Source organism: Juglans regia, chromosome 8, assembly GCF_001411555.2.
Source record: "Juglans regia cultivar Chandler chromosome 8, Walnut 2.0, whole genome shotgun sequence".
Taxonomy (NCBI): domain Eukaryota; kingdom Viridiplantae; phylum Streptophyta; class Magnoliopsida; order Fagales; family Juglandaceae; genus Juglans; species Juglans regia.
Genome location: NC_049908.1, coordinates 7,780,789 through 7,800,301, shown reverse-complemented (window position 1 = coordinate 7,800,301; position 19,513 = coordinate 7,780,789). Strand labels below are relative to the sequence as shown.

Here is a 19,513-nt window from a genome sequence, read left to right as displayed (position 1 = left end):
TGGAGGCGGTGGAAAACGAGGGAAAAATAAATCTAGAATCTGATAAGATGAAAAAAAAGGAATTCGAGAAGGCAGTGGAAAACATGAGAAGAAAAATTTATAATCTAATAACACAAGATTTCGAGAAGAACAAAAGTAAGGATAAAAAGGACAAAATTCGGTTCAAGCGGCGATGAAAAGAATAACCATCTCGAAAAGAATTTGGCAGAAGGATAAGAACTGGAAAAGAATACGGCAGAACCAAAATCCCAAACATAGGAGAACTGAGGACACAGAAGAAAAATGAATAGAAAATGGAGGCAGTGGGAAACGGGGGAAAAATAAATCTTGAATCCGATAAGATAAAAAAAATAAAAAAGAATTCGAGAAGGCGGTGGAAAACGGGAGAGAAAAATTTAGAGTCTAATAAAATGAAAAAACGGGAATCTAAGAAGAACAAAAGTAAGGACAAACATAAAAAAATCGTAAATAGAGTAAGAATGGCAAGAGGGACAGAAATGGAAAAAAATACCAAACGAAGGACAAAATTGAAAATAAAAGATGGACGACACCTCCTTACTTATTGACGCTTATTATATATAAGATATAGATACGGCGTCTAATCTATTCCCTAGCTTATAAGTTTTCAATTGCCGGAGCTTAGTTTGAGGCTATCTGTTTGTTTATATTATATATAGATCCATCGACCCATCTAGATAAGGGTAGTTGTAGTAATATTCCATTCAAAGATTGATATATGGGTTGTTAATACTTCTTTTTTTGATATTAAACCTCTGTATTCATTCATTGAACTATAACATCATTACATGATTTTTCCTTACAAATAATACTCCTAATACAATTAGGAGTCTCTTCAATCCAAACTAAATCTGTATGTAAAGATAAAGCTTCTTGAGCAAGCACATGAGCAGCCGTATTTGCTTCCCTATAAACAAAATTAACACTCCAGTTCTCTATAGCTTTTAACATCTTCTTGGCATCTTCAATTACACCCCCATAAGAGGAGTAGTCTTCATCCCCTTTGTTTACAGCATTCACTATAACTTGAGCATCACCCTCGAATAAAACTCTGTTAAAGTTGAGCTCTCTACACACTTCCATTGCTTTCCATAAAGCAAGACATTCGGCTGTTGCAGAGTCTGTCAAGTTAATATGTTCTCTTGCAGCAACCAAGATTTCCCCTTCCTCATCTTTAATGACCACCCCGAGCCCCACCTTTCTATCTTTTCTCGACACTGCTGCATCCCAATTAGCTTTAACAAAGAACTCTCTTGGTCTGCTCCACGAAACAGCACCTCTATCTACTCTTGGAATTGGATTCTGTTTTGCATTCTGTTGAGCCAGTTGGAAGACTCTCAATTCATCTCTAGTTGCTTTAATGACTTGGCTTGGTCTTTTGAAAACTCCCTCAAAGATGAACTCATTTCTTCTTAACCAGATGTTTCTCATAACCATAACAGTCTCCTCTAACACATCTTTGCTTACCTTCTCCACCAAACTGTCCCATAGTTTTAATAAATCAGTTTCATACAAGCTCCACTTCTGTATGACAATGTCTGATTCGGACCAAACATCTGCTGCTGCTGGACAGTACCATATTGCATGCATCACTGATTCATCATCATTTTTGCATATTGGGCAAGATGAGCTATCTGTTATTTTCCTCAGTGACAGATTCACTCTAGTTGCTAATAATTCCTTCATAGCTCTCCACATAAAAATTTTTACCTTTCCTGGGATATTCAAACCCCAAACTTCCTGCCATCGAGCATCCCCTTCTCTGCCCCTTGAACTTTCACCCTTCAATGCTTCTTTCTTGTTCATTTCCATCTGATATGCACTGCTAACAGAAAATTGTCCCTTTTTGGTACCTCCCCAAATCATTTTATCTTCAGAGTTTAGTCTACTAATAGGGATGCTGCATATTTGTTCAACTTCTTCTTGAGTGAAAATTCTTTCAATCAGTTGTTTATTCCATTTTCCTTCAGAGATCAACTCACTAACTTTTGCTTCCTCATTTAGAATCGAGCAAGGAGATTGCACACAGTAAGATGAGGGTGTTTGAAGCCATTTCTGCCCCCAAATCCTTATGCTACTCCCATCCCCAACTCTCCACCTTAAACCATCTTTTAACAGCTTCAAGGCCCCCCATACACTCCTCCATATGAATGAAGGTCTATAACCCAACTTAGCTTCAAACAAAGAGACTGAGCTAAAATATTTTTCCTTGAAAATCTTGGCTGCCATACTCCTTGGATTCTGTAAAAACCTCCATCCTTGTTTAGCCAACAAAGCCACATTGAAGCTCTCGAGATCTCTGAAACCCTAACCTCCCCTCCCTTTTGATTTTCCAAGTTTTTCCCAACTGCACCAGTGAATATTATTGCTACTAGACTGGTTGCCCCACCAAAAATTTGCCATAAGGGAATTTAATTCCTTACACAGATTTTTTGGAAGTTTAAACACACTCATAGTATATGTTGGAATTGCTTGTAACACTGCCTCGATCAAGATCTCCTTTCCTGCTGAGGACAGAAAAGAGTTCTTCCAATTGCTGATCTTTTTCCACACCCTTTCTTTGATACCTCTAAAAGTATTGTACTTGGATTTCCCTACTACAGGAGGCAAACCCAAGTATTTTTCATAGCTGCCTTTCATAACTGAGCCTCCTTGTTCCAATATCTTCCTTTTTTCTTCATTCCTTGAGTTTGAGCTGAAAAAGATTGCTGTTTTTTCCTTGTTCAAGAACTGCCCTGATGCTTTTTCATATTTCAGTAGTAATTCTTGGATTTTAATCCACTCTCCTGCTACAGCTCTTCCAAACAAAATGCAATCATCAGCAAAAAGTAAGTGGTTAATTCGAGTTCCACCTCTTGCTACTGTGACTCCTCTTGTGTGACCCCTAGAATCTGAATGATTAAGCAGTGCACTAAGCCCTTCAGCACAAAGAATGAAGAGATATGGTGACAAAGGGTCACCTTGTCTCAAACCTCTCAAAGGAAGGAACCTAGATCCGGGGCTACCATTGATTAACACAGAATAGCTCACAGTTGTTACACATTTCATAATAAGTTCAATCCATTTCCTGCAAAAACCCAATTTCCCCATAACAGCCTCTAAATAACACCATTCGATCCTATCATAAGCCTTAGACATATCTAATTTGATAGCCATATTCCCTACTTTGCCTTTTTTCCTAGCTTTCATTGAATGAAGCACCTCATAAGCCACCATTATATTATCTGTAATCAACCTTCCAGGAATAAAGGCACTTTGGTTGGGTGAAATAAGAGCATTCAGAAATTTTTTCAACCTATTTGCCAAGACTTTTGACATGATCTTGTAAGCAACATTACAAAGGCTTATAGGCCTAAAATCACTAGCCACTCTTGGTTCTTTAACCTTAGGAATAAGAGCAAGATAAGTGTAATTCAAAGAAGAATTCAGATCATTACCATTGAGCCATGATAAAACAGCTTTGCACACTCCATCACCTACTACATGCCAATGCTTTTGAAAAAAGCATGGTCCAAATCCATCTGGGCCTGGTGATTTTAATGGAGCCATTTGTTTAAGAGCTACCTCGACCTCTCCTCTAGTGAAGGTTCTAGTTAAACAAATGTTCATATCATCTGTCACACAAGGTACCACCTCCCTTAAACTGTCTTCAATATCTGCAGGGGTCGGGTTTGTTGAGGTGAACAGGTTCTGAAAATAGTTGTTAAAAACCATTTCAATCTTCTCAGGTTTGGTCTGCCTCAAGTTATAATCATCATAAATCTGCAAAATCATATTCTTTTTCCTCCTTTGATTTGCACAACAGTGGAAAAACTTAGTATTTCGATCCCCATGAATGTACCAATCCAACTTGGCCCTTTGCCTCCATTTTAAGTCCTCCATCTCAAGACAGGTCCCTATCTCCTCTTGTATTTTCTTTATCTCCATCATATTGTGACTCCCTTCATCTTCTTGTAATTTTTTAAGCCTTTCTGTTTTTTCCTTTAATAGTCTTCCCTTATCTTGAGTAATCTTCCTGCTCCAGCTTTGAAAGGCTACTCTACTGTCTTCCAGTAGCAACTGCAAATCCTTTTCTGTATCCCTACCCATTGTTCTCACTTGCCAAACTCTTTTTATAACTTCTTCACAATCTTCCTCCAAAGACCATTTGGCCTCATATCTGAACAGCCTCTTCCTCTTCCTTTCACTAGAAAATTTCTGGTTCACATAAAGTAAGATGGGTCTATGGTCAGAGCACCTAGCAGCCAGAACTTCTACCCACCCTTCCTTAAACATCCTTTTCCACCTTATATTAGCTACTGCTCTATCGAGCCTTTCCTTTGTGAAAGTCTCATCCCCATGCTTATTACTCCAAGTATATTTATCACCCTTCCACCCTAAATCAAACAGACCTCCCATCTCCAATGCTTCTCTAAACCTGCCCATTTGTTTCTCTAGTCTTGGATTGCCCCCTTTTTTTTCGTCATGTGTTAATATTTCATTGAAATCCCCTACCACACACCATCCTACCTCCTCTAATGGTCTCAATGATGCCAACAACTGCCAAGCTTCTGCCCTTAGTCTAGTTTCAGGCTGCCCATAAAAGCCTGTCAGCAACCACCTCTCATTACCATCTTCATTTTTAATCCAAGCATTAATGTGTCTATTGGAATAGTTCAGAATTTCCACTCTCATGTACTGGTCCCAAAGTAACATTAATCCCCCTTTCCTACCCTCAGGTTCCACCACAAAACAGCCCTCACTCCTCACTCTTCTTTTTATGCTATCACATTTGCCACTCCTCAACTTTGTTTCCATGAGGAATATCACATTTGGCCTCTTTTCCTTTACCAGTTGGCAAAGGTCTTGAACTGTCCGAGGGTTGCCAAGCCCTCGGCAGTTCCAACTGAGAGTTTTCATAGTGATTGGTGGGGCTGTCCACCAGCCTCCACCAAAAGTTGTGACTCTTCAAGCACCTCACAACTGGTACTTTTTTGCCTCTTCCTCCCCCTTACCTCCTCCTTCCCTACAACAGTTGGACTAAATAATCTCTTTGAAAGGCTGGAGACACTATGAGAAATTGTTTTGTCACCTTGTTCTCTTGCTCTTCTCTTCCAGGCTCCTATAGTTTTTCCTCTCCCCCTCATCTCCCTTATGCTATTTTCAACTTCCTCTCTCAGAGAACTCTTTTCTTCCCTCCCTTCCTCACTTAATGTTTCCTGACTCTCTATAGTAATATCCTTCACGCCCTTAAATGTTGGTGAACTACCCAAATTACTCTCTTCCCTTTCACTTCCCTTAGTCTCTTGACCTATCTCTCTCCCTTGTTCAAACCCTGAGTCAGTCTCTACCCCTCCCTTATCAACAGTCTGCTCTTGTGGAACCTCCTTCACCTTCATTATAGCAGCTGATTCCCCTCTCTCTATGCTGACTCCATTTCTAGTTGGACTCCATCTACTCTCTCCTTGTTTTTGGAACTTAGCTCTCACTCCAGCCCTCATCCAAGCACCAAACTGTATTTCCTCCCCATCCTTTCCCCTGCAACCTACCTCATCGTGGATAATGCACCCACATCTGAAGCAGAAATGAGGAAGTTTCTCGTATTTAACAGGTATCCAGAGAACCTGCCCTTTTATAGTAATAGTTCTTCCCCTAGCTAATGGTTTTTTTAAATCTAACTCTGTTAGGATTCTAAGAAACGACCCCCATCCGCTTCCATCAACCAGAGTCTCCACTTCCAGCACTCTACCAATAGTCTCACCCATCACCACTCCTCTATCCTTATTCATACATGCTAAAGGTAAGTTGTGTAACTGAATCCACATCCTTTCTCTACTAAAATCCATCTTCTGTGGAGGGATAGATCCATTCAGCTGCATTATCACAAACATCTGGTTATCAAATAACCATGGCCTTCCTTGAAGAATACGTAGTTTGTCAGCTTGGTTGGCAAAAGTCATAACAAACATATTTGTTCCAACCTCCTGGAACTGAGCTTTTCTACTAATTCTCCATACTTTTGCCATTGTGTTTTCTATCACCATCCTACTAATGCTTCTCTCCACCCACACTTTCCCTACCAGACTACAGTCTTCCTTGTTTTTCAATTCCTCTGGTATCTCATCGTCTAGATCGATGCATTTGGATTCCTCCTCCATTAGTTTCATACTTTCCCACCTCTTCTCCAGTTCATTCATGTTTTCCTCAGCCTTCACCACCTTGCTTGCCTCTCTTACTTATCAGAAAACAGAGAAGAACCAGCGTCTCCTCCTCTAACCACCCCTTCCCTGCCACCTTCGGTACTCCCACTCAGCCGTAACGAAACCGTTGTGCACGTCCCTTGCCTCTCTGCCACCTCCAATTCTGTTAGAATATTTTGTGGACCCCACTTCACCTCACTCCCCTTCCCGAGAGAGAAAAAGAGCGAGAGAAGACGGGTTGTTAATACTTCTAATTCGTACCTATAGCTAGATGTTATTATAAAATCTCTCTCTCTTTCTCTCTATCTATATATCTTGTATATATATCCCGGGGAGAAGTCCCAAATCATGTCGCAAGTCACAAAAATGTAAGCCCCACCAATAAACGACGAATTTTTTTTTACAGTGAAGTCCACTTTCTTATAAAAAAAGTTACGTGAAACTTGTACGGTTCAGAGAGCTTGTATATAATATCATTATTAAATTAGCTTACCGTGCCGAGTGATCGATACTTTTTTCTATTACGTCGTCGTTGATCTGTTCTTCTACGTACCATGCAAGCAAAGGTCAACGTCGTGTGTTGTAGGTCATGATAACATGAATTTTATGGAGTATTTAATTTACAGCAAATTAAGGCAAAAGTTGCAGTCGTATACTAGCATTAATGATATCAACCATCTTTTCCCGTTTTCCATCTTTTAGATATTGGGCTTGAAGCTATGAATTAGGCGTTTTGAAAAGGAAATTAGGAGCTAAAATTAATTAATAATTAATACATATCAAGCTATAAATTAGTAGTTCGAATTAGCTAGTCATATTTGGCAATATATTTTTCCTTATAATTATAATATCTATATGTATCGGCATAGTCCTAACTATATATATACTAATTACTAGATCATGACCTAGCTAGCTATCAATTAATTAACAATTAATTAAGGCGACCGAGACTTGTTTGAAGATACTTTTTTTTTCTAAATTCTAATTATTGTTTATAATTTTCTCTATGCTTAATATATAATATATAATCTTGATGGTATTTTGTAATTAAGCCACTCTCACGCGTGATCTACATTAATATTGTTTTGTCCCCAATAAAATATATAATTCCGTGGAGTGTGACTGCATTATGTTGTATATGTGTTTCTTTACCAGGACACGGGGCACATCACGATCTCATTAAAAATTTAGAAATTTGGTGTCTTTCATGAAACGAAAGTCGTCACAACAGCAACCCATGCATAATTAAACTCAGCTGCTATATCTCTTTATATCTTATCTTATCTTATATATAATAAACGCCAATAAGCAGGCAGCTGTCGAACACTTTTTTTTCCGATTTTATCCATAATGTTTTGAATAAATTCCGGTATTATCTTCTTCTTGTTTTCAAATTTTATTTTCCATTTTTGTCCTCCATTTTTATTCATTTTCCCGCTCTCCGACTTCCACTACGTTCTAAGTTTTTACTCGCTTCTGGCAATTTTTTTTTTCGGTTACTGAAGTTATGATTTTGTCTTTTGTGTCATTACTTTTGTCCTGGCAATATTTTTTTACCCAGATTGCCCTTATTTTTTTATTACTATTCCATTTGCACCCTTAGCTTGCTGCCTTATTCCATATTTTCTGTCGATTTTCCCCTACATTTCAGTTCAATTTTCGTACGTTTGTCGTTCTGTATTTCTTTTCTTTTCCATTTTTACCCTTGCTTTATATTTGTTTTTCTTTCCTTTTCCACTTCTTACAGTCTTCTCGTAAGTTCTACAATTTTCTCTCAATAATTTTTTCATCTCGTTTTTTTCCTCCCAGCCGAAGCGGTCACCGCTTGCATTGTTTGGCATTTATTATTCTCAGATTTTTAGATAGTGGATAAACTCATTTTCTTTTCAAAAACGCTACTTACAGTCGCGTAAGTAAATGGCTTGCAGTCGGCTGCTGACGTGGAAAAATAAAATGACGCCGTTCTAATTTGAGGGGCTTTGCATCATTTTCCCCCAGCCCTCTCTCCTTCTCTGCTTTCTCGAACATTCTGTGTTTCTCCTTCCCCCGAAGACCCCTCTCACCCTTTCTCCTTTCTCGCGAACCCCTTCCTTCCTCTCGAATGTTCTATGTTTCTCCTTCCTCGAAGACACCTCTCCCCCTTTCTCGCGAACCCCTTCCTTCCTCTCTGTGTTTATGCAAATCCCCTGAAGCGATTTTCGTTCTCTTGGCGAAGACCAGCCGTTTACGTTCTCTCTAGCGAAGCCCGAAGCCCCTTCCTCTCTGTGTTTCGAAATGCAAAGGTCTTCCATTTCCCTTCATCCCGACTTCTCACCTCCCTCGTAGATGACCCAGTAGACCTAACCCGAAACCGTAACCATAACCCTAACCCTAACCCAGCCCATTTCCCTTCATCCCGAAACCCTAACCCTAAATCTAAGCCGAACCCTAACCATCCCCTTTCCCTCATCCCGAAACCCTAACCCTAACCCTAAATCTAAGCCGAACCCTAACCATCCCCTTTCCCTCATCTCGAAACCCTAACCCTAAATCTAAGCCGAACCCTAACCATCCCCTTTCCCTCACCCCTAACCCTAGCCCCTATCCTTCATCAAGGCACAAGGAAGACAGTCGCCCATGTCCAGTCCAAGTGGAAGGCAAGTACATTTCTTTTTGTATTATGCATTTTTTTTCCTTATTTTGTTTGTTGCTTTTGTTTAACTTTTCAACTATTTTGGTTTGGAGTTTTTTATGTTGATCATGGTTGGACTAGTGAATGGGTTGTGCCTTCCGATATACATGCATTGTATTCCTTTTTCATGGTTGGATCATGATTGGACTAGTGAATGTATCGGATTTGACAGTAAAAGAAATTTGGGTTTATGATTGTTATTTAATCTGCTGTAACGAAGGAGTAGTATGATTAATTTAAAGAAAGAGGAATTACTAGGCTGAGGCATAATCTGTATGACCAAATAAATCACAACAGAGATGACCCATCACTATTATAAATCAATTGCCTATGCCCCAAAAAACAATAAAAATTAAATAAATCACTAGGGGTTGTTTGGGTGTACTTGTTTAATTTACTCTGTACCTTTGTTGTGCATTATATCCTTGGATTCATGGTGTGAGTTGAACATCAATCAAATGATTCCTTTGATAAGTCTTTTTGCATCCCATGGTCAATAAATATTGCAAATGAGAGGGAGATGTGCCTGCCTTCCCTTTGCTCATTAGCCTGTTCTTGGTAGTCTTTCTCGAAAAATTTCATGTGTTAGGACCTGTCAGTTTAACTTGGAAAAGAGTATTCATTTTAATGTGTTTTTGAATCTCTTGTTTTTGAAGCAGTTGTTAGTTCAAGGTGGGGAATGCAATCAGTTCCAATTAGCCATCTCTCATGTATCTGTATAATGGTGTTTTCAATGTGTTGTACAATTTTTTAAGGGGCATGAAAATTGTTTTAGCATCCTGATTTGAATCTGTGCGTGGTGTTTCTTTTAAACTGTATCAGTAACTTATGAGTGATTATGGATGTTTATTTCTGGCCTAGAAAGGGCTTTCTTAATATTTGCAAGTTTTTGTTTTTTTTTTTCTGAAAAAATTAATTGTAATTCTGTTGATATGTGTGCCTTTCCATTGTGATTATGGTTGAGGTTAGAATGCCGTCGTCATCACTGTCTTCTTCATCTGTTGGCAAACGTACTTTTGCTCCTCCATTGTGCTTCTGTGAGGTTCAAGCTGTAGTGAGATACTCAACTACTAAGGCAAATCCAGGACGACCCTTCTTAGGGTGTCCAAAGTACAATACAAAGGTAACTACAACCTTTGTAGTTAATAGATTCATACACTGTTACGTACATCTAACAATTTTTTAATTTTTATTGTCACTTATTAGGGATTACCATACTGTAAATATTTTAAGTGGGCTGATATAGAATTACAAGAATATGCAAATAAATTGTCAAGGAAGGAGGAAGAGCTCGAGAAGAGACTCTTCGAAGTTGAAATCCAAGTAACTGAGCTCCGTAAGATAGTAGATGAATTTAAGAAGAGAGAGATGGAGTTGGTGCTTCTTGAAAGAGAATCTGTCCTAAGGCATTCACGCACGCAATCCTGGGTGTATTTTGGTCTTTTTTTAGTTTTTTGCTGCTATTTATTGACAAGGTAGTGGTTTCTGTTTTTTTGTTTTTAGTCTGAATTTGTACTTGTGTTCCGTAAGTTTATTAGATGTGCGATGTAAGTGTTTTGGTCTGAATTTGTATACATGTTTTGGTCTGAATTTGTATACATGTTTTGGTCTGAATTTGTATTAGCTGTGCGATGTAAGTGTAAGTTAGTTAAGTGTATTTTGGTCTGAATTTGTATACGTGTTTTGGTTTGAATTTGTTATTCTCCCATGTACAATGTAAGTGTAAGTTAGTTAAGTGTATTTTGGTCTGAATTTGTATATGGAATTTTGGTCTTCCATGAGAATTGAATAAAAACTTTACAATAGCTGAAATGAAATGAACTTGTGTCAATCCTGTTACACACAGAGTTACAGGTTTATTCAATCAATTCTCATGATGAATCTGTTGTTTGGCAAAACAAAGCTGCATTACTGAAAGTGTTGCGTAAATGTTGGCTGAAAGTGTTGCCTAAATGTCAACACACTTAGCACTAATAATGCACACGTAAAGCTGCATTACTGATGACTCTTCACGGTCACAAAGAAGTACATGGTAATGCCTAGTACCTGATTTACACGTAAATGCCTAGTACCTGCGAGCCAAGATGACTCAGTAAACACGTAAATGAACCTGTAAATGTTGAAATGCATTCTGTTGGCCTAATGTAAAATGCACTATCAATACCCATAACCATAACACTGCAATGAACCTGTTACACATACAAATGTATTCTCAGTACATGTGCACACATAAATGAACCTGTTTAACAGCAATACATTATCACTACCAAAAATAAACTTTTCTGTAACTTGCCAAAATAGATCACTTGCCAAAAATAATCAGCAATACATTATCACTATAAACAAAATACACATAAATGAACTTGTTTAACAGCAATACATTATCACTACCAAAAAATAATCACAACCGTAACTTGCCAAAATAGATCACTTGCCAAAAATAATCAGCAATACATTATCACTATAAACAAAATATAACTTCTTACAAAATAGATCCCTTGCCAAAATAACTTCTTCCAAAAATAATTACAAAACAAATCACTTCCATGGTTGCAAAAATTAAATTTCAGCCTTCTTGCACCGGTTGTGATCCATCAGAACCCAAGGAGGTCTGGTTGAGCGCCATCAAATCCAAAAAAATCTGCGTGGATTAGTATGCAGATAAATTTCTGTTAGTACATGGAAAGTTCAATAATATTAATGTCATCTAAATATTACATTAGTAGATGCAAAGTTTAGGAATGTTACACTTTCTTGCCTGCCAAATACTGTTTCTCGGTTTTGGGTTCCACTACTGTCAAATATGCAGCTGTCTATAACAGACTGTTTATAAATAAGAAATTTCTTAGTAAATATTAAAAATGGGAGGTTGACCACAATACTAAAGAAATTTCTTAGTAAATATTAAAGGCATGAAAAAGTAAAGTAATACCTGCACTTGTACAGGATTGGTGATATCCACTTCTGATGGCCCAAATAAATTCCTGCACGTCCCCACTACTGGTATATCTCCTTCTGGTGTATCTCCCTCTCGCTAAAAAAAATTCCTGTTAGTAAATTTTCTTTCTTTGCGAATTAACATTATAAATGTAATACACATTTACACTTATGTTTTTTTTTTTTATTATTATTATTCTCCCAATCTTAAAAATTCACCTGTTTGCGTTTCCCTCTGACTTGTGCTTTCTTTTGTTTGGCTTTAACCTTTCGCATGTCCGTCTCCATCCTGGATGCTCGCCTCAGAGATGGGGGTCTTCCTTTCCCTCTCACAACAAGTGGACTCTTCACTTGTTGTGAACTACCAACTGTATTTTTGTTCTCTGTCATCAAACCAGCATTCGAACCTGTTATGAACAAAAATTTTACACTTAGATATTAAGTAGTTAATATGAAGTAAACCAGATTAACTTATTTTAAAATTCATCGGAATCGAACCTGTTTGGATTTGAGATAAGTTGCGTGTTTGCTCGCGATAACATTCAGTCATCTCCTGTATCCTCTTCTTTGCCTCTTTGAATTGCTCATTAGAATCCGCCGCATAAGTTATCATCCCATAACACATATTTAAAAGAATTGAATATCTATGACCATTTGGCCTCTGCTCCCCTGCGTCATAACTACTGCGAATGAACGTGTATCTCCTCTTGATGTCCTTTCTCCATCGGTCCAAGATGTACCGGTCTGGCAATAATTTTATACCGTTACACTTGAATACGGCCAAAATATGCCTACACAGTATCCCTCTCATCTGAAATAACCCACATGAACACTTAGCACTGCAGTCTTCCTCATTAAAGTCCACTAAAAATGTCACTGGTTTAGTGAACTCCTCAATACGAACTTCATCTTCTAGCAAATAACTCTTCATTACACCATCCGATGTAAGTAGAGATGGATCCAAATCGAGCAGACCAATTACTTGCTGCTGAACTTCCCTAAATTTAGCGTTAGTGTACAACTCTTGGAATTTCTTTTCGAATGGAGATCTAGATATGCAGGGAATGACCTGGCTAAATGACTGGAATTCCGCATGGTTTTCATTCTCAATTTTCTTCCTCAACGCACTGTCAAACTGGTCGACAAACTCCTTCAAGTTTGTCTTCGAGTGAACATAACCGTCAAAAAAAGCATTCATACTCTCGCTGCGCTGGGTTGTACTCATTCCAGCCCAAAAGTGCTCTTTCAGGAATACCGGTACCCAATACTCACGCTCCACATATAAACTTTTCAACCACACATTCTCATGTAAGTCGTATGTGTTAATAAACCCAGCCCAACATTTCTCAAACTCCTCAATAGTTTGTGTGTCATACACACATTTCATCAGTTGAGTTTTTAGCCCACTTCTGTACGCAGCATACGACCCAAGCTTCTCAGGGACTTTCTTCAGTATATGCCACAAGCATAATCTATGTCGAGTTTCTGGAAAGACGGTAGCAATTGCATTTTTCATTGCTCTGTCTTGATCAGTAATAATAGCCTTTGGAGCTATACCGTCCATACACTGCAACCAGGTTTGAAATAGCCATGTAAATGTCTCCGTGTCCTCACTGGAAATCAACCCAGCTCCCAAAAGAATCGACTGCCCATGGTGATTTACACCGACAAATGGTGCAAAGGGCATCCCATACCTATTCGTTAGGTATGTGGTGTCGAATGTAACTACATCACCAAAATACTGGTAGGCTGCCCGACTACGTGGATCTACCCAAAAAATATTCTTTAATCTACCGTCATCGCCTAGATCCATCAATGCAAAAAATCCATTATTCTTGTACTGCATTCTCATAAAATAATCCCGTAGTGCTCCAGCACCACCTGCGCCAAGTCGCAGATGTCGTGCTTTGTCGATGTAATTGCGACAATCTTTTTCTAAAAATGGGAGGTTCTCGAAGCTACCTGCGCCAACAACAAGAGAACCGTAACTCTTATTCAATCGGATGCCAGCTAAGTCGTTCGTGTCTAGGACTCTTTTAACGGTCTCACTCACTTCTCTGTTACATCGAAAAAAGCGGGATTTTTTTGGGCTGAGGCCGTGATTATGTGTATTATGCACAGTTGTTATCCGCATCTTTCCCTCAACTCTTAAGGCATTAATTCTTGCCTTGCAGTCCGTTTTCCCCGTCGGACGTGGGTTGGCGACATTCGAACTCTTATTCCGGGCCTTCCCTCCCCGTGCACAACCAATGGTGACATATCTGACACTTTGATCCTCTGACCTCTCACTCCTCTGTGTCATCACCTCAAACCCGCATTTCTTTGCATACTGTTTATAATAGCTCAACAAATCTTCAAACAAATTAAACTCCATCCCCGACTTTGGCTCCTCAATGATATCATCACTATCCAATGATGGCACTACCCGTGGTGTACCGGTAGTGCCATCGTCAATTTCCCGTTCATCTGGTCTATCCAATATAATTTCTTCATCAACTCTAGTTGAAGAACATGGAGGTTCAATTTCTAAACAATCGGGCCTATTTTCTTCACTAACCCTAGCACTTGTTGCGGAGCTTGTAGCGATAACTGGCCTCGGAGGTCCCATCCCATATTGAAATGGGTAACCAACGTTTTGCTGAAAACAAAAAACAAAAAACATTTAAGCCGTAATAAAAAGTTAGTTACGTTATAACTAAAAGACAACAACGAAATTGAAAAACCACCTGAATGTTGCTTGGATTTTTGTTGTCATTTGGATATGGCAGAAAAAGGCAAGCATTGGTCCAAAGTAACCATGCATGTAATTTGGATAATTTAGTAGACCAGTTTGAGGGCTGTCCTAACATAAAAATAAAAATAATAATTAGGACGTTAAACATTGAGTTGCAATAAATTTTTAAATTATGAAATAACATACTAAGTTTGACGGATTTGAGGTAGATGGTGTTAGCTGAGATGAGTGTTCTTCTCCTTTTCCCATGCCCTGTTCAGGTTCTTCAATATCCCAGGTTAGTTTTTGATAAGTTTTCAGGAAATTTAATTCAATCAACCAATAGTGTGTACATATTTCTTCCAAGAATTACAAAACTGATCAAAATTTGATAAAAATTCAAATAAGATTTATTTACAATGTCAGACAATTGATGCTAACCAACCCATGCAATATATTCAAAGGGGCAAGCATGACATTTCTCAAAAGGACCACACTAATCAAACTTTACCAACATCAAACTTCAATATTTTTAATTTTTATGTAATTAATTAATACAATTACTTGTTACTTGTTTTGTATGTGTAGGAAAAACAAAAACTCATTTGGGAACTGACTTGAAATAGATCATACAAACATCCAAATTTATTCAACCAACCAGAAATAAATCATACAAACATCCAAATTTGTGGAACTGACTTGAAAAAAAACATCCAAACTAACTAATACATGTGACTAACTCGCAATTTATTTTCATCCAACAAACATCAAAACTTGCAGATATTGCAAAACATTTTTTATTGCATGATGAAGCAAACATCTGTCTAGACAGATGGTACCTTTGGTGGCGACGGTATGGAGACGAGGCTGACCCGAACTGCTGCCCCACGAAGTTGACCCGAACTGCTCGAAGCCCCACGAAGTTGACCCGAACTGCTGCTGGCTGACGAAGCTGACCCGAACCGATGCTGGCCCACGAAGCTCACCCCAACGAAGCCCATGAAGCTGACCCAAACCATGCCCACGAGACTTACCCACACCAAGCCCACGAAACTGACCCACACCCAGCCCACCAGACTGGCCTTCGGTTGACCCACTACCCACCGCAAATCGCTCCAAGACGAGACGGAGTCACGAAAGGATCCTGTGCCTGCACCCACACGAGAGCCCGAGACGAAATGGCTTGGTCAATTGGTCTGAAAGATTTTAGTCTCAGAAGGGGGAAACGAAATGGTGAAATGGGTTTCGTTTTTTTTTTTTTTTTTTTTTTTTTTTAATTCATCGGCTGACGTCGGCTGATGCCACGTCAGCCGACTGCACAGTGTCTGCATAAGACGACTGTGCGTAGCGGAATTGCTTTCTTTTATCTAGCACCGCTTCCGACCGTTTGGAGTTTGATATTATCAGATTTGTACCAATCGGTTAATTTCTTTTTTTTTCTTATATGTCTCTTCTGCCGCTTCCACCGCTTGGAAGCTTTATATAAGAGCATTTGTCCTCATCTTTGCTTTCTACTCCATTTCCTCTTACGTTCTTCTTGCTGTTAATTCTCTCACATTTAAAACAAGATCTTCTCATTCAAATCGAAAACACTCATGGTCGACTGATTTCTTCCTCGCTTCTCAATTTCTAAAATTACTAGGTATGTAGTTATTTTTCTTGTCTAAAGTTAATTTTCCCTTTGATTTTAAGTTTAATGAAACTGATATGCATCTGTTTGTTTCTTACTTCAATTATGCCATATATCATATCTGTTATGCTCTTATGGCATGTTCATACATGTAAATTAAAAAAAATTGCAAACTACAGACCATTTATCACATGGTTAGCACAGATAGAAGTTCAAAACTAGACTAAATTGAAAATACAAAATTACCATCTGAATAATTATGATGGATGTCTTCTTACTTTCAAAATTAACATCCTAAGTAATTGTTTGCCTATTCTTGTTAGTTAATTTTTCATTGGCTTAAATTATATTGAAATTGATATGCCTCTGTTCATTTCTATTTTCAATTATATCATATATTCTATTTGTTTTTATAGCGTGGTTCATACACATGCAAATTATAAGATTACAATCTAGCTACAAACTACCTAAAATGTATAAAATAAAGTTATCATCTAAACAAATATGCTAAAATCCAAACTGTAAACTTCCAAATTAAATAATTATAAGCTACACACTAACTAAAACGTATAAAATAAAACTCTCATCTAAACAAATATGCTAAAAAAATTACATATGATCAATCTTATGATCAATCTTTAGAGGCTGTAAAATGAGCTTCTTATCTAAACATAAATGCTAAAATACAAACCGTAAAGTGTTTATAAGATAGTTGCTACAAAAGCAAGTTAAAAAACTAGACTACAAAGTAAAAGAATAAAACTACATATGATCATCTCTAAAAGGTGTAAAATAAAATTCTGATATAAACAGAAATGCTAAAATGCAAACTACAAACTATTTATCATATGGTTACTACATTTGCAATTTAAACAACTATAGACTATAAACTCAAAGAATAAAACTACATATGCTCAATGGTTAAAAGCTGTAAAATAAGATTCCCACTTACACAAATATGCTTGATATTTTACATCTCCACACTTTCAAGACAACAACGATCTTAGATTTCCACACCTAACAAAGAAATGATACAAACATTTCAGCCGTAAAAATAAAAAAGCAATAAACATTGACTTTGATCTGAAGATTTCTAGATCTGCAGAGAAATTAAAAAAAAAATCCAGATCTCAACATAATATCTTCAAATATACGAAGATATGTTCAGATCTATAGACAAAAAATTCCAAAGAAAATCCAACTAAAAAAAATTTCTATCCATTCCGATCTGCATGTACAGAAGCATAAACAGAAGGAAAAAAGAGAAGGAAATAAAACCATTTACAAAAAGAATTTTGCTAGGGACAACCGGCTTGCGGAATCGGGAGGTAATCGGCTAATTAAAAATAATAAAAAAGTAGAAAAGTAAAAAGTAAAAGCAAAGCACCCATGTCAGTTCCTCTTTCTCTTTCTCTCTCTCATCTTGCATAGTTCTCTCGTCTTTTTCCAGCAGCACAACATCTCTGCTTCTAGCATGCCTGAATTTAGTTTCAGCTCTATCAATAGCCTCTTTCATGGCAGTAGCAGCAGCAGAGTTCATCCCCAAATCACTTCTTCGTTCTTCTTCTTCTTCTTAGTTATTTTTTTCCCAGCGGCTACATTTCCGGACCGATTCATGCACAATAGTTCAAACTTGAGTAAAATGCTTAAGTGCTTAGGGCTGCTGCAAACTTTTTATTTTTTTATCAGCTCAGTGAACCATCCACACTACCACCAATTTTATTTAGCTGTGAAAAGAGTGATGAAAACAAACATCATACAAAATGTACCAACTAACTTGCATTTGCAAGTATTAAACCACAATTCATAATGCAAAAGAATAATAGCTACCATCAACATCTGTGGTCTAATAAAATCTGATAGAACGAGAGAAATGTGATAGAGAAATGAGTGGTTCTGGAAAATATCCCCTCGTTGAGCTATGAATGTTTAAGTGGTGGTGCTTCCTCTCAAAAAAACCCATCAGGACCCCATGGAAACTCTTTGTTATGGATCTACAAATATGGGTATATATGGAGGTGGCTTGTCGAATTGGGGATGGCCCTTCGATAGGTTATAAAATTCCTAAAGCAGAGCATAAAACAATGCCTACATATGTTATCTTTTCCCATTTCCTCGCCTCACGAGCGTCGTCGTGATGAGCAGAGGATGCAAAGGTGCTCTTGGAAGGGGCAGAGGGTCAGGAGGCACCACAAATAGCGTTTCGGAGAAGACTAGATCGGACCATTGCCATCATCATTTCTCAGCTTCCCTATCCCCTCGTTCTGCTGTAGCAAACTTGAAGTACTTGATTTTTTTTTTCCATGCCGTCTCTCGATTTTCTATCACTTCTTTAAATGAAACACAATGTTTCATTAAGATGATGTGGCGGTTACCCACCGGTTGCATGGGCCGGTTGTATCCAGCATTTTTCTTACAAAAAAACACCTACAGACTAACAAAAACATAAGAAAAAGAAAAAGGGAGATTGAAATAGAGAAATAAAACCACTTAACCAAAAAATACCTACAGATTAACAAGACAAAAAGAGTAGGAACAAAAAGAAAAAAAAAAAAAAAGAGATAAACAGAGATAGACGAAAAGGGAGAAGAAGAAACAGGCAGAAGAAGAAACGTGAAAAAAAAAAAATAGAGAGAGAGAGAAGTGCAAGATCAGACGGAAAGTGAGAAGATGAGAAAGGAAGAAGAAGAAAGCTGGAAGATTTTGGAAGAAGAAGAAGAAGAAATGAAGAAAGCTGAAAGAAAGAGAGAGACGAAGAAAGAAGCGGACGAAAATTTTGGAAGGCACTGTATATAATGATGCATTTATAGTGCTAGATGTAAAATTAGGGTTTCCTTCTAACCAAAACGTCGTCGTTTTTCAAATGGGATTTGAGGGTGTTTGATGGTTGTGCTGAAAACGGCGCCGTTTAGGTATTTCGGGCTAATGGTTGGGCTGGGTTTATTGGGCTTATTTTCCTTCTTTGCTTTCTTTTGGACTTCAAGTGTGAAGAAAGAACTTAATAAAATTAGGACTAATAATAAATTCAACAATATTAATTTCACTAATATAAATATAAAACCTCATGATGTAAAAATATATATTTTATTGCAATTTTTTTTCTTATAGGTTTGTTGTTTTTGTTCTTCGTTTATTGTTCTTCAACTTGGTCGTTGTCAGTTCCTTCTATTTTCACTGTTCTTTTACTTTACCTCTATTTCCTAGTATGTTCTTCTATATCATTTGAGGAAATCTGATTCAATTTTTTTATATTCATTTAAATGCACTTGTAATTAAAATAAATTGTTAACATTATATATTTCTTGTATAAATATTTCTTTTCCTCATCGTGTTACTTCCTTTTAATGAATTTGTTTTATTCTATT

The 19,513-nt window shown here is 37.6% G+C and overlaps 1 protein-coding gene across 1 annotated transcript; it reads right to left on the bottom strand.

Moving 5' to 3' along the window:
* Positions 1-4,913: 4,913 nt before the first annotated feature.
* Positions 4,914-6,194, bottom strand: LOC109021411. The gene has a single exon (XM_019004030.2). It carries the CDS (start codon positions 6,192-6,194, stop codon positions 4,914-4,916), a length of 1,281 nt encoding a protein of 426 aa, XP_018859575.1.
* Positions 6,195-19,513: the final 13,319 nt, after the last annotated feature.

What these genes read in the sequence shown, in the direction of transcription:
- LOC109021411 (XM_019004030.2), bottom strand. Translation starts at nt 6,194, where the DNA reads ATGAATGAACTGGAGAAGAGGTGGGAAAGTATGAAACTAATGGAGGAG.